Here is an 11,623-nt window from a genome sequence, read left to right as displayed (position 1 = left end):
ATATATAAAACATTATACATACATGTGTTTCATATAAATATATTTGATAACTTTTTATTTTCTTTAGCTGAGATAATTGAGCCTTTCAGTTAAATAAAACGTGTGAATTTTGATCTTATGTACTGTATATGATAAATAAGCATGAAATCCAGAAAGCTAAACAACATGAGGTGGTTCGTTTACGAGCACGATCTAAGACAAAGTTGTAATTGATACGTGCTTAAATTTACACAAAATGTCAGAGATCATGAAACATTTTTACCAAAAATGTTTCATGATCTCTGGCGTGTGTTGGGCCATTTTTGACACAAAACAGAAGAAACAAAACTTTCTGTCCACGTCGCTCTCTCTGTCACTCCCAAAGCTTTACCCTCTTCCTAAGCAACCACAGCTCATGATTTTTTATTGGTCGATATGCTACATTTTTCCACCAATAGGAAAGGGCTGGCATTTCTTTTCTTCTTTTTTTTTTGCACTGTACTTAGAAAATGCTTTTTCCCCGAAACGTGACGATAGTATTCAGCAAACCCTCTAACACGCACCCTCATTCCACTTCCAGAGTGTAGCAATCAACCACAACCTGTGCTGAAATCTGAAATGCCCACGGTGTTGCTCTGTCATCCTCAGGCTGGCAGCGATCGGCCTGGAGACCTTTGCTCTGTCTGAACTCTTCACTAGCATTCTGATCCCCGGCTTCTTCCTGCTGGCCTGTATCCTACAGCTGCACTACTTTCACAAGCCGTTCATGAGAATCACTGACCTGGAGCAGATCACACCCATACACAGGTAACACCTCCTGCTGCTGCTCATGACATGTAACAGCAGAATGTCTTTGCTTTTCTTCATAGTACAGTGTTAATACTGTTTTCGGACGCTGTCACGTCTTAAGAAGCTACCCAAGTTAGTTTTTACGTCCTGTGTGGAGTTGCTGGGCTGGACAGCTCTGTCCTCATGCTGGAACGGTTAAACATTCAAACCTGGTTTTAAATATTTAGAAAATGTAGAAATGATCAGAGGACCCACAAACAGCTTCGTTGTCCTTGAAATAAGTTTTTCACTCAGTTGTTGGTCACGCTTGGTTTTTACATGGAGTGACACCCACCACCACCTGTGTTGTGTTATAAAGAAAGGTGATGTTTGTGCTTTGGTCTAATCTTCTCAGAAAAAAGCGCAGCGACAGGGCAGACCAGAGTGGCTCTGCTGATGTGCAAACGAACCATGACGAGGACCTTGTTGCAAACACTGATGATGACTCTGAAGATGAAGGTAAAACAAAACCTTCAGGTTTCTCATAATTATGTAAAAGTTGCTTTCTAATATCATATAGAACTATGAGGCTGTTACATCTGAAGAGACAGCAACCGACTGCTAATTGGTCATCGGGTTTATTAAGCTGTTTGTCCTTGAATGGGTCACTGGTCCCATTCATTCTGTCTTACTGGTGTTGATGTTCCAGAGCTTCTCGTCATTAGCTCCTCTCTCTTACTCGCAGCGGTCCTGAGGTTTGAGATTACACTGTGTGCCTGTCCAAGAGAATCAAATCCTAAACATTCCCATTAAATCAGAGGACTGAGCAGGCAGACTGGATGCACTGGAAATATACCTTTTAATTTAAGAAGTCATCCCAGTCAGACTCACAGATGTTTGTCTGATTTCTTCATTAGTGGAGCTGATGCCTAGTAAATGGGGTCTGGTGATGGACAGGTTACTGGATCTTTCCAGAAGATTCTCTGACATTCTCACCACAATTCAAGAGTTTCTCTGGAGGCTTCTGGAGCGTCACATCCTCAAGATGGTGGCCTTCTTCGCTGTATGGGTCGCCCTCGAAGAGGTACGGCAACGAGTGACGCATCAAGTTATTGTGTTGTATCTTTATTTTGAACATGTTACAACAACAACACAGAAAAAAGAGACAAACAAACAAAGGAAAACAAAACAGTAATAATTATAAATCACCTGCATGTTTAAAAAGCAGCAGGATGAGCTTACTTAATCCCGCCCCTGGTCTTCTTCCTGTTTATGGCCTATCATCATTACAAATATACAAATATACATAAGCATGCTTGTGCAGCCGCACACACTCTTATACACACATCCCTGTAGTGGGCGATCCACCCGGTCCAGCCCTCCCTCCTCTCTGTACAACTGGTTCATGCTGGGACGTTGCTCCAGTTCTTCACTCCACTCAGAGAGGCAAACACCTCGTAGTGTTGGACGGATACAGGGATGTTTGAAATTGAATTCCCACATGCATTATCTAAGCATGATGAGGAATATTCACCCAGCTTCACAAACTGTTTCCTGTCAGTAAATCCTTTTTCACTCAGCCCCCGATCCCATACTGCTCCAGTTTATTAATAACATGTGGTGATTGATTGCATCAAATGCCTTCTAGTTATCGAGGAATAATCCGGCTGCATACTGTTTCTGATCTATAGCATTTATGATCTCCTCGATTTATTCGATTAACGGCAGTGATGATGTTTTGATCTGAGGCCACACTGACTGTCAGAGTCAGTTCTGTTTCTCTGAGATTAGATATTAGCTGTCACTGTCCCATATCCTCCACTGCAGATGATGAATGTAGAACCACAGCGGCCTGTAAAAGTTAGCAGTGAACTCACCAACAAGGAGAAATTACTTGGCTTCAAAAGGCGTCACTCAGCATTTCATACAAAACCCTCGCGCTGGTCTCAAATCTAAGAGGACCATTTATGCTCGAGTTCACAGTTCAAACCTGTACTGAGATGTCACGCGTGTCAGACATTTATCTGGGCTAAGACTCGGCTAAACTTCTGAACACAAACCCAAATTTTACATAAGCTCCCAAAAAACACACATCCAGCTGCTACACACATGTGACGTTGTTGTTAGTGGTTCATGTAACCGAAACGACAAAATGTTTGCTACACCGGTCTGTACATGCGTTCCCACATGCACGCACAGCACACCTACACTCAGTAATGTGGCTGATCTTTACAGACGCATATTTGCAGGTGAATCTCACATTTTTAATAACGGATAAAGTTTATGTGTCAGGAAAGATCAAAGTGACAGTAGGAGCTTCTAAATGCTTAACACTCTTTCCTCTGGATATATGTACGCATAGGGAAGTCAGCTCGTTATTTGACGTTGGTGATGATGACGGTGAGAAAGACAACGACAACAAATGTTAAGAAACTGTCCCGATTAGGGGAAAGCATACCTGTTAAAGTGCTGTCTCTCTCTGTCTGTAGCCATCCGTGATGAATCTGGTCCTGGTTGTCCTCTGGTCTCTGGCGATGCCTTATGACCGTTTCAGATCCATGGCGTCCTGCCTGTCCACAGTTTGGGTGTGCGTCATCATTGTGTGCAAGATGTTGTACCAGCTCAGTGTTGTTGACCCTGATGACTACTCCCGTAACTGTACCATGGTAAGACTCTGCTTTACTGCAGGCGTGCAAAGCCAGTAGGAGAGAAGCGGCTGCATGGTTTGGTTAATACCTGAGACGAGCATGCGTTTGTGCTGAGCCTGTGTTTATGCAGTCAGTTCAAGAAACAAAAAAGAAAGTGGCCGGGGTCACAGACTGGGCTGAAAATGAGCTGAAAGTCTGGTTATGTTCCCAACTGTGACTTCCGGAACATCTCAGTAGTGTTTTATAAATCCGGTGAGATCAGAATAATAATTTTATTACTAATAATATTAGAGAACTTCTTGTTGTTTGACTGCTCTTGTAGAATAATCATTATCAGCACTGGAGTGAGAAAGTGTTTGTGATCCATCTTTTCTTTTACAGCCTCTTGCAAATGAAACCAACCTGTTACCAGAGGAAATGAAAAACTCTTCCTTGTATAAGGAACCAGTGGATCCCGCCAAATGGTTTGGCATTAGGAAAGATGCTACAGCACTCGGATACAGCAAGGTATATTCATTTCACTTCAAATAATGCAGATGAATTAAACGTGTAGTATAAACACTAATAATGGCATTTAAGTCAAAGCCACTTGGCTCTGTGATGTGTTTGACAGCAGTGTGACCCGCGTAGCACTCTCAGAGTGAGGCCTTTGTTTCTCTCTGTTTAACTTGTACTGTCCAGCAGGATCGTGGTCATTGTACCTGCAGGGTGTCAGCAGCCCGGTGCACAGCTTCTGTGCACTTCTGTCACTTACTTCATTAACACAGGTAGCTCAGAATCTAAGATGAGTAATGCTTTGTGTTTCTCTGCACATGGTACATGTCAGCTGTTGCTCATAGACTCAGGCTTTAAAGGAGGAGTCACCCACTTCTCTGTGGATAAATCCTTCGCTGCACCTGCGTCCTAGTCCTCAAGTCCTCAGAGTTCCTGGCAATTTCTAACAAAAGACTTCAACCTTGTATTTAATATAAACATATGTGTGCTTCTTCAGAGAGAAACATTTGCATTTTCCCTTTGATAGATTTTGTTAGCGCCCTCATGTTTGAGCCACACATTTGTATTGCTGTCGGTAGAATCTTCATAATTAGTTTTTTACCAGTTTGTGCCTGAGAGTTGCACCTCTGCGTGCAGGCGAGTCCACCCTAGCTTAAAGCTTTACATATCACATTTGAGGTTTATTACAGTCAGCGGTGGCATGAATGCATTGTAGCAGATTGCATGCAGGTGCCTGTTTAATCAAAAGGAATTGCAGACACACGTACCGTTTCCTTTGCTTTGAAGAGGGCAACCCATCTCCATCTTTGAAGCAACCACAGGCGAGCAGATGGACAGCGAGTGCAACTGTCGCAATAACCACAGCTTTTACAGCTCGTCACACTTTCTGATGATCACCTGATCAAGTCCATCTTGTTAGCAGTGTCTGACTACTACTGAACTTCACTCCCATTGAAGCAGTAAAGATGTGTTTAATTCTTCATGACTGTTAACTGCAATTAGATGTTCTGTTTTACTCTGTGCATCTTACAGTGTACGTGGTTATCACCTAACTGTTTGGTGAAAGCCTAATCTGATTGTTTCCTATTGCTTTTTTGCAGAACCATTTAATTGTGCTGATGTTGTTGGTTTTTGAGGCAACAGTGTATCGACACCAGGCTCACCATTACCGACAACTCCAGCGTTCCCCGCCCGTCATCCCGGCGCTCTTTCCTGGCGCCACAAGAGACACTTCAGACCAGGGCCTCATATCCTGCTTCAAGTATCTGCTTAACTACACTTTCTACAAATTTGGATTAGAGGTAGTTAAGAAAATAATCTCTTACTGCACAAATGTGGGCTTTGGATCAGAGTATATCAGTGACAGCTGTAACAAGTGCATTTTGCAGGGAATCCTTTCTATTGTATACTGTAATATTTGTTTTATTTTATTCTAAAGAAGATAAGTTAAATATAGCGTTCCAGCGCATCAGTGTCGTTTTTAGTCTTAATTTTTAAATATCTGCTCTTTTTTAAAGATTTGCTTCCTGATGACTGTGAATGTGATTGGACAGAGGATGAATTTTTTAGTGATAATCCACGGCTGTTGGTTAGTAGCAATCTTAGTGAGGCGGAGGCGGGCAGCTATTGCAAGGATCTGGCCAAAATACTGTCTCTTCCTGTCCATCATCATGATCTACCAGTATCTGCTGTGTGTGGGCATACCGCCAGCTCTCTGCATAGGTGAGTTTTAAAAGTCTTCGATTTTAAAATAAATTAGATGTCAGAAATATGTAATACATGAATAAAGTATATTCTTGCATATTTCCACACTAGATAAATATTAGTAATACAATATGTATGTTTTATTATGATAAATCTGTGGATGAAGATGCTCACGTTGCATCTTTTTGTTGCATCTTTGCCCATATCAAATCATCCAACTTATTTTGAGACGATGGAATCAGGAGTTGTAGACCTAACAGTCTCCACATGTGTGACTACTTCTCACATGTCTGAAAGAGAGCCCACACATGCCAAGAAGCAATCCACCCTGAACCAGCAGCGTTTAATAGAGAACCATGTCTTTGGAGATGCCCAATCTTTCTCCGATCGTTCTCTCAGGATTGCAGATTCACCCAGTGAACACTAAAAGTCACAGCCTGATAAATCCAACAATACGTCCATGTCTTCTACAAAACCAAGCACTGTGTGCTCTATTCACTTCCCTTTAGCTCGTATCCCTGGATAACGACTTTGTGGTTTATATCAATGGATGCAGTGCCGTATCTTTACATTTATAACGGTAATTATTTAGGAAGCACTGTGCTGTTCTTGAAAACAAGACTGCATGATGATAAGCATCTTGAAGTACGTTGATTTGGCACTATATAAAAAAATGTAATTGTATATGTTAATAACAGTTCAGCCTCCAACCTAAAAGCCTAACAGAAAAGAGCTTTACTGGCCCATGTACAGTTTTATTACGCTGCAAAAAAGCTTTTATTTTGAAATGTTTCCGTTTTATTAATATCTACTTAAGCCTTAAAATAAACTGGGTCTCATACACCCCATGTCCCCTTTAGATGCAGCCCTGCTGGTTGCAGATATTGCTGGTTCTGTGCGCTTCCTCAGGTGGGGGCTCCCAGTTTGCACTGGAATTGTTTGCAGCAGAGTCTGACTTGGTGGGAAGGAGAATTAGCAGTCTTAGGACAGGGGTGGGCAATCTCAGTCTACGAGGGCCGGTGTCCCTGCAGGTTTTAGATGTGTCCTTGAACCAACACAGCTGATTTAAATGGCTCAACATGTCCTGAAGTTCTCCAGAGGCCTGATAACGAACTAATCATGTGATTCAATTCAATTCAATTTTATTTATATAGCACCAAATCACAACAAAAGTCGCCTCAAGGCGCTTCATAGATACAGAGAAAAACCCAACAATCATATGACCCCCTCTGAGCAGCACTTTGGCGACAGTGGGAAGGAAAAACTCCCTTTTAACAGGAAGAAACCTCCAGCAGAACCAGGCTCAGGGAGGGGCGGGGCCATCTGCTGCGACCGGTTGGGGTGAGAGAAGGAAGACAGGATAAAGACATGCTGTGGAAGAGAGACAGAGGTTAATTACACATATGATTCAATGCAGAGAGGTCTGTTAATACATAGTGAGTGAGAAAGGTGACTGGAAAGGAAAAACTCAATGCATCATGGGAATCCCCCGGCAGCCTACGTCTATTGCAGCATAACTAAGGGAGGATTCAGGGTCACCTGGTCCAGCCCTAACTATATGCTTTAGCAAAAAGGAAAGTTTGAAGCCTAATCTTGAAAGTAGAGATAGTGTCTGTCTCCTGAATCCAAACTGGAAGCTGGTTCCACAGAAGAGGGGCCTGAAAACTGAAGGCTCTGCCTCCCATTCTACTTTTAAATACTCTAGGAACAACAAGTAGGCCTGCAGAGCGAGAGCGAAGTGCTCTAATAGGGTGATATGGTACTACAAGGTCATTAAGATAAGATGGGGCCTGATTATTTAAGACCTTGTATGTGAGGAGCAGGATTTTGAATTCTGGATTTAACAGGAAGCCAAAACAGGAGAAATCTGCTCTCTCTTTCTAGTCCCTGTCAGGACTCTTGCTGCAGCATTTTGGATCAGCTGAAGGCTTTTTAGGGAGTTTTTAGGACATCCTGATAATAATGATTCAGGTGTGTTGACCCAAGGTGAGATCTAAAACCTGCAGGACACTGGCCCTCGAGGCCTGAGATTGCCCACCCCTGTCTTAGGACCAGGTGATGAGGTGCATCATCCATGATGCAGACACTGTAGCAGTCCAGTCCAAACAGAGCTCAGCATAAAACCAGGCTGATCTCTGTCCCTACACTCACCTATGGTCATGAGCTCTGGGTAATGACTACATTAATGAGACTGTGTATACAGGCTTTGGAAATTATATCTCTCTCAAGGGTGGATGGGCTCAGTCTTAGAGGTAGGGTGAGGAGTTCAGTCATTCGGGACGGTACTTAAAGTAGAGTCACTACTCCTCCACATGGAAAGGTTGTGGTGGTTCCTTCATCTGATTGGGATGGTTTCTGGGAGCCTCCTGGATGTAGTTTTCCAGGAATGTCCTACCAGGAGCAAACCCCCCCCCCAAACAAAAACCCAGGACACACTGGAGAGATTATATCACCTGGCTGACCTGAGAGCACATTGGTGTTCCCGCTGATGAGGGGCAGTCTGGGCTTTTCTGCTGTACAGCCCAGATGAACAGTAGTGGATGGATGTGCTGTTTGTCTGAATTAGCTGAGGCCGCTCGTATTTCAGCTAGTAGTTTTATAGATGTGTGGAATGTCTGAGAAATGCAGGCGTGTGCGGACTGTCTCCATTTCACTTGTTTTATTTAAATTATGGCCGATTACAAAAGGTCGGTCTTATGTGCCAGTCGGGCACTTTTCAGAGAGGATGTTTACACATGTTTCTATAAATACTACTGTATGTCTCTGCTTTTGTGTGTGCTTGTTGTAGACTACCCATGGAGATGGAAGAGTCCAGTGTTGATGAACTCAGCTCTCATTAAATGGATCTATCTGCCTGATTTTTATACTGTTCCAAACTCCAGAAATCTCATAGGTTAGTCTGTGTGCTTGGTCACTTCATCCATGAGTGAACAAAGCAAACCTTTGTGTCACTGCCACTCCCACAGTATGGAGTGTGCATATTCTAATGGAGTGCACTTCAGAGTTTGTATGGATTATTATTGGAAATTGTCACAAAAGAGCAGTTTTTAATTACACTAAAAGGCATATTTGTGCTGGTTATGTTTGTCGTCTCACAGTTGTTCCAATAACTTCTGCATATTGTTAATGTTTATGCCACTATTTACACAATTGTGTGTTAATATAATAATATATGTAGACAAATTCTGCTCTTTATAGTATAAAATCCAGAGCGCTCAGTAGAACAAGTACATTTGACTGTAATGTGTAGTCAGACTTCACAGTTAACATATTGTCATGTTATAGTCAAAGGAGCTTGCAAAGAAAAGCATCTGGACTTCTTTAAGTTACTTGAAGACGTTTCACCTCTCATCAGAGAAGCTTCTTCCATTCTAAGGTCAAATGGTGGAGAGTCCCAGATATAAACCCAGTGGGAGTTTCCCCCCACAGAGGGACGAAAGGATAAAGGACACACTTTCGAGGATGCCAATGTTCACATTTTGGACAGAGAGGACAGATGGTTTGAAAGAGGGGTGAAAGAAGCATCTATGTCCACTGTGAGCGACCATCTTTGAACAGAGGCGGGGGTTAACGACACCAACTCTCTGCCATCTATAATCCAGTTTTGAGATCCCTCCCCAGACGCCTTAACGCCCACTCACATCCTGGGCCATCTGACCTCAGGAAATCACATGATAAGGTGGGGCCAGGTTTCACAATGAGCTCACCCGAAACTCTGGCTGATTGGGACCCACACCCAGTTTCACACCTTGGCTCAGGCGATTAGAGGATCATCAGGGGTCCTTTTGTCCCTCTGTGGGGGGAAACTCCCACTAGGTTTATATCTGGGACTCTCCACCATTTGACCTTAGAACTGAAGAAGCTTCTCGGATGAGAGGTGAAACGTCTTCAAGTAACTTAAAGAAGTCCAGACGCTTTTCTTTGCAAGCTCCTTGGACTTCACAGACGTTGTCATGTATAGTTTTGTGTGTATTCCAGTTACTAAGAATTCAGTGCTGCAGGTGAAAATCATTGCGTTATGTTGTGTGTGCCCACAGCGGACTTTGTGCTGCTGATGTGTGCATCTCAGCAGTGGAAGGTGTTTGAGTGTGAGCACGTGGAGGAGTGGATGGTTCTCGCAGGAGAGAACACAGATGAACCAGAACCAATGGAAGGTCGATTGTTTAACCCTGCACCTAATTTCATGAATTGCAGGTAAATATCATAAAGTCTATACATCTATATTTTCAGTCATTTCAAATTTAACCTGCTTTGGGTGATTGGAGTGATGACACAAACAGCTTGACAGCGTGGGAAAGTGGGAGTGATAAAGCTTAGATTTAGCTGTCAGCTCCCAGCAGTGGACAGATGTGAGGCCATAGAGTGTGCTTATTGAACTCTAAGCTTCATTTATGCAAACACTGTTTCAGGGAAGGAAAATAACCACATGAAGCTGAGTTCATATTGTAGATACTGTATAGAAACAACAGAAATCCCAGTGAAATCACTTATTTGTGCAATTTAAAGCCAATGAGATCAATGATCAATATTGAGATAGTATTGGAGAAAATGGAGCCCCCTTGTGGGCTCAGGTGGTAGAGCAGGTCATCCACTAACTGGAAGGTTGGTGGTTCAATCCTTGGCTGCGCCTGCCAGATATCCTTCAGCAAGATGCAAACCGTAGGCTGCTCTTCGATGCATCCATCACAGTATGAATGTGTGTGAATGAGGCATGATGCATGAAGCCCTTTAAGTTAGTTAGTTAGTAGAAAGTTACAAGATGAGAAGCAGTCCATTCACCCTTAGAACAGAAATTCTGCTGAGGCTGTGACCTGTAGAGGGTCAGCCCAGTACCACAGCAAACTGTGTGACAGTGCAGCCACAGTTTTGTTAGTTAGGAGCAAATTAGAAAAAAAGGGGATATTCTTGGAAAACGAAAAGGTAAAGTTTTTATTTATTTCCTTCCACATTTTCCCATATTAGCAAAATACTATTATTATTATCCGTTCATCCACCCGTTCTCTTTCGCGTATGCTTATTGGGGGGGCAGCTAGCCTATCCCAGCCACCGTATGGTGAGAGTGGAAATTGTGGACTTGACGTATGTAACAGTATGAATAACTTTGCTTTTGACATTTTGTGATGAAAGCTTTAATGTGATGTTGTAAAAGGACACTTAATCCTTACTTTAACTCTCTGACAGATGGCCTCACACATTACCTTCATGATTTTCTAGCACATGGAAGAAGTGGTTGTAAGACTGTGCACTGCAGCCTGACCTGCCTGTTCTCGGCCGATCTAAATCTAAAGAAAAAATGGATTTTACTCATAGTTTGTCTTGCTCTCCTTCTCCATCTCACTACAGGAGCAGCTCTGTCATTCAAATATGTATTTTATGATTTGTTTTCTCTTTTTCCTCTTGTAGGAGTTACCTGGACATGGCGAAGGTTTTGGTGTTTCGCCACTTCTTCTGGTTTGTGTTGTCGGTGGTCTTTATCACAGGGTCGACTCGCATATCTGTGTTTGGACTGGGCTACCTGCTTGCTTGCTTCTTTTTTCTGTTGTTTGGAACGCAGCTATTGGGCAAACCATCCAGAACTCGCCTCAACCTGTGGGACTGTCTCATCATCTATAATGTGGCAGTCATCATATCTAAAAATCTCTTATCTGTGAGTATAACATCTATAGTTTGGTGATGAAATATATTTTACGTTTACATCCACAACTAAGCAACAATGTGTTGTCCTGCCTCACGTATGTTGATGATATCACAAGGCTAACCTTGTTTGACCTTGTTTAAAAAATAATTTACTCTTACCAAAAAACAACATTAAAAAAAATAAGCAAACTGTCGATGTGATGTCCAGGGACCGCCTGGCTCCTCCCCCACCACATGGCAGTGGTTTGCTGTAAAAATCAGCTGCTAAAGCAGGGGTGGGCAATCCCAGTCCACGAGGGCCGGTGCCCTGCAGGTTTTAGATCTCACCCTGGGTCAACACACCTGAATCACATGATTAGTTCATTACCAGGCCTCTGGAGAACTTCAGGACA

The 11,623-nt window shown here is 42.8% G+C and overlaps 1 protein-coding gene across 4 annotated transcripts in view; it reads left to right on the top strand.

Annotated features, from left to right (window-relative positions):
• Positions 1–11,623, top strand: part of piezo1 (piezo-type mechanosensitive ion channel component 1) — an 81,656-nt gene that overhangs the window by 36,962 nt on the left and 33,071 nt on the right. For all 4 annotated transcript variants that reach the window (XM_042214353.1, XM_042214354.1, XM_005947819.3 and 1 more), the window contains exons 16-25: positions 628–786; positions 1,163–1,266; positions 1,665–1,831; positions 3,237–3,413; positions 3,777–3,902; positions 4,991–5,191; positions 5,408–5,612; positions 8,383–8,487; positions 9,632–9,788; positions 10,998–11,241. In XM_042214353.1, the coding sequence (XP_042070287.1) occupies positions 628–786; positions 1,163–1,266; positions 1,665–1,831; positions 3,237–3,413; positions 3,777–3,902; positions 4,991–5,191; positions 5,408–5,612; positions 8,383–8,487; positions 9,632–9,788; positions 10,998–11,241 (1,645 nt within the window). The remainder of the gene's footprint in view (positions 1–627; positions 787–1,162; positions 1,267–1,664; positions 1,832–3,236; positions 3,414–3,776; positions 3,903–4,990; positions 5,192–5,407; positions 5,613–8,382; positions 8,488–9,631; positions 9,789–10,997; positions 11,242–11,623) is intronic.

Source organism: Haplochromis burtoni, unplaced genomic scaffold, assembly GCF_018398535.1.
Source record: "Haplochromis burtoni strain Fernald_Lab_line unplaced genomic scaffold, NCSU_Asbu1 Contig_554, whole genome shotgun sequence".
NCBI classification, from domain to species: domain Eukaryota; kingdom Metazoa; phylum Chordata; class Actinopteri; order Cichliformes; family Cichlidae; genus Haplochromis; species Haplochromis burtoni.
Note: the sequence above shows the minus strand (reverse complement) of the source record. Positions and strands in the feature narration are given on the sequence as shown.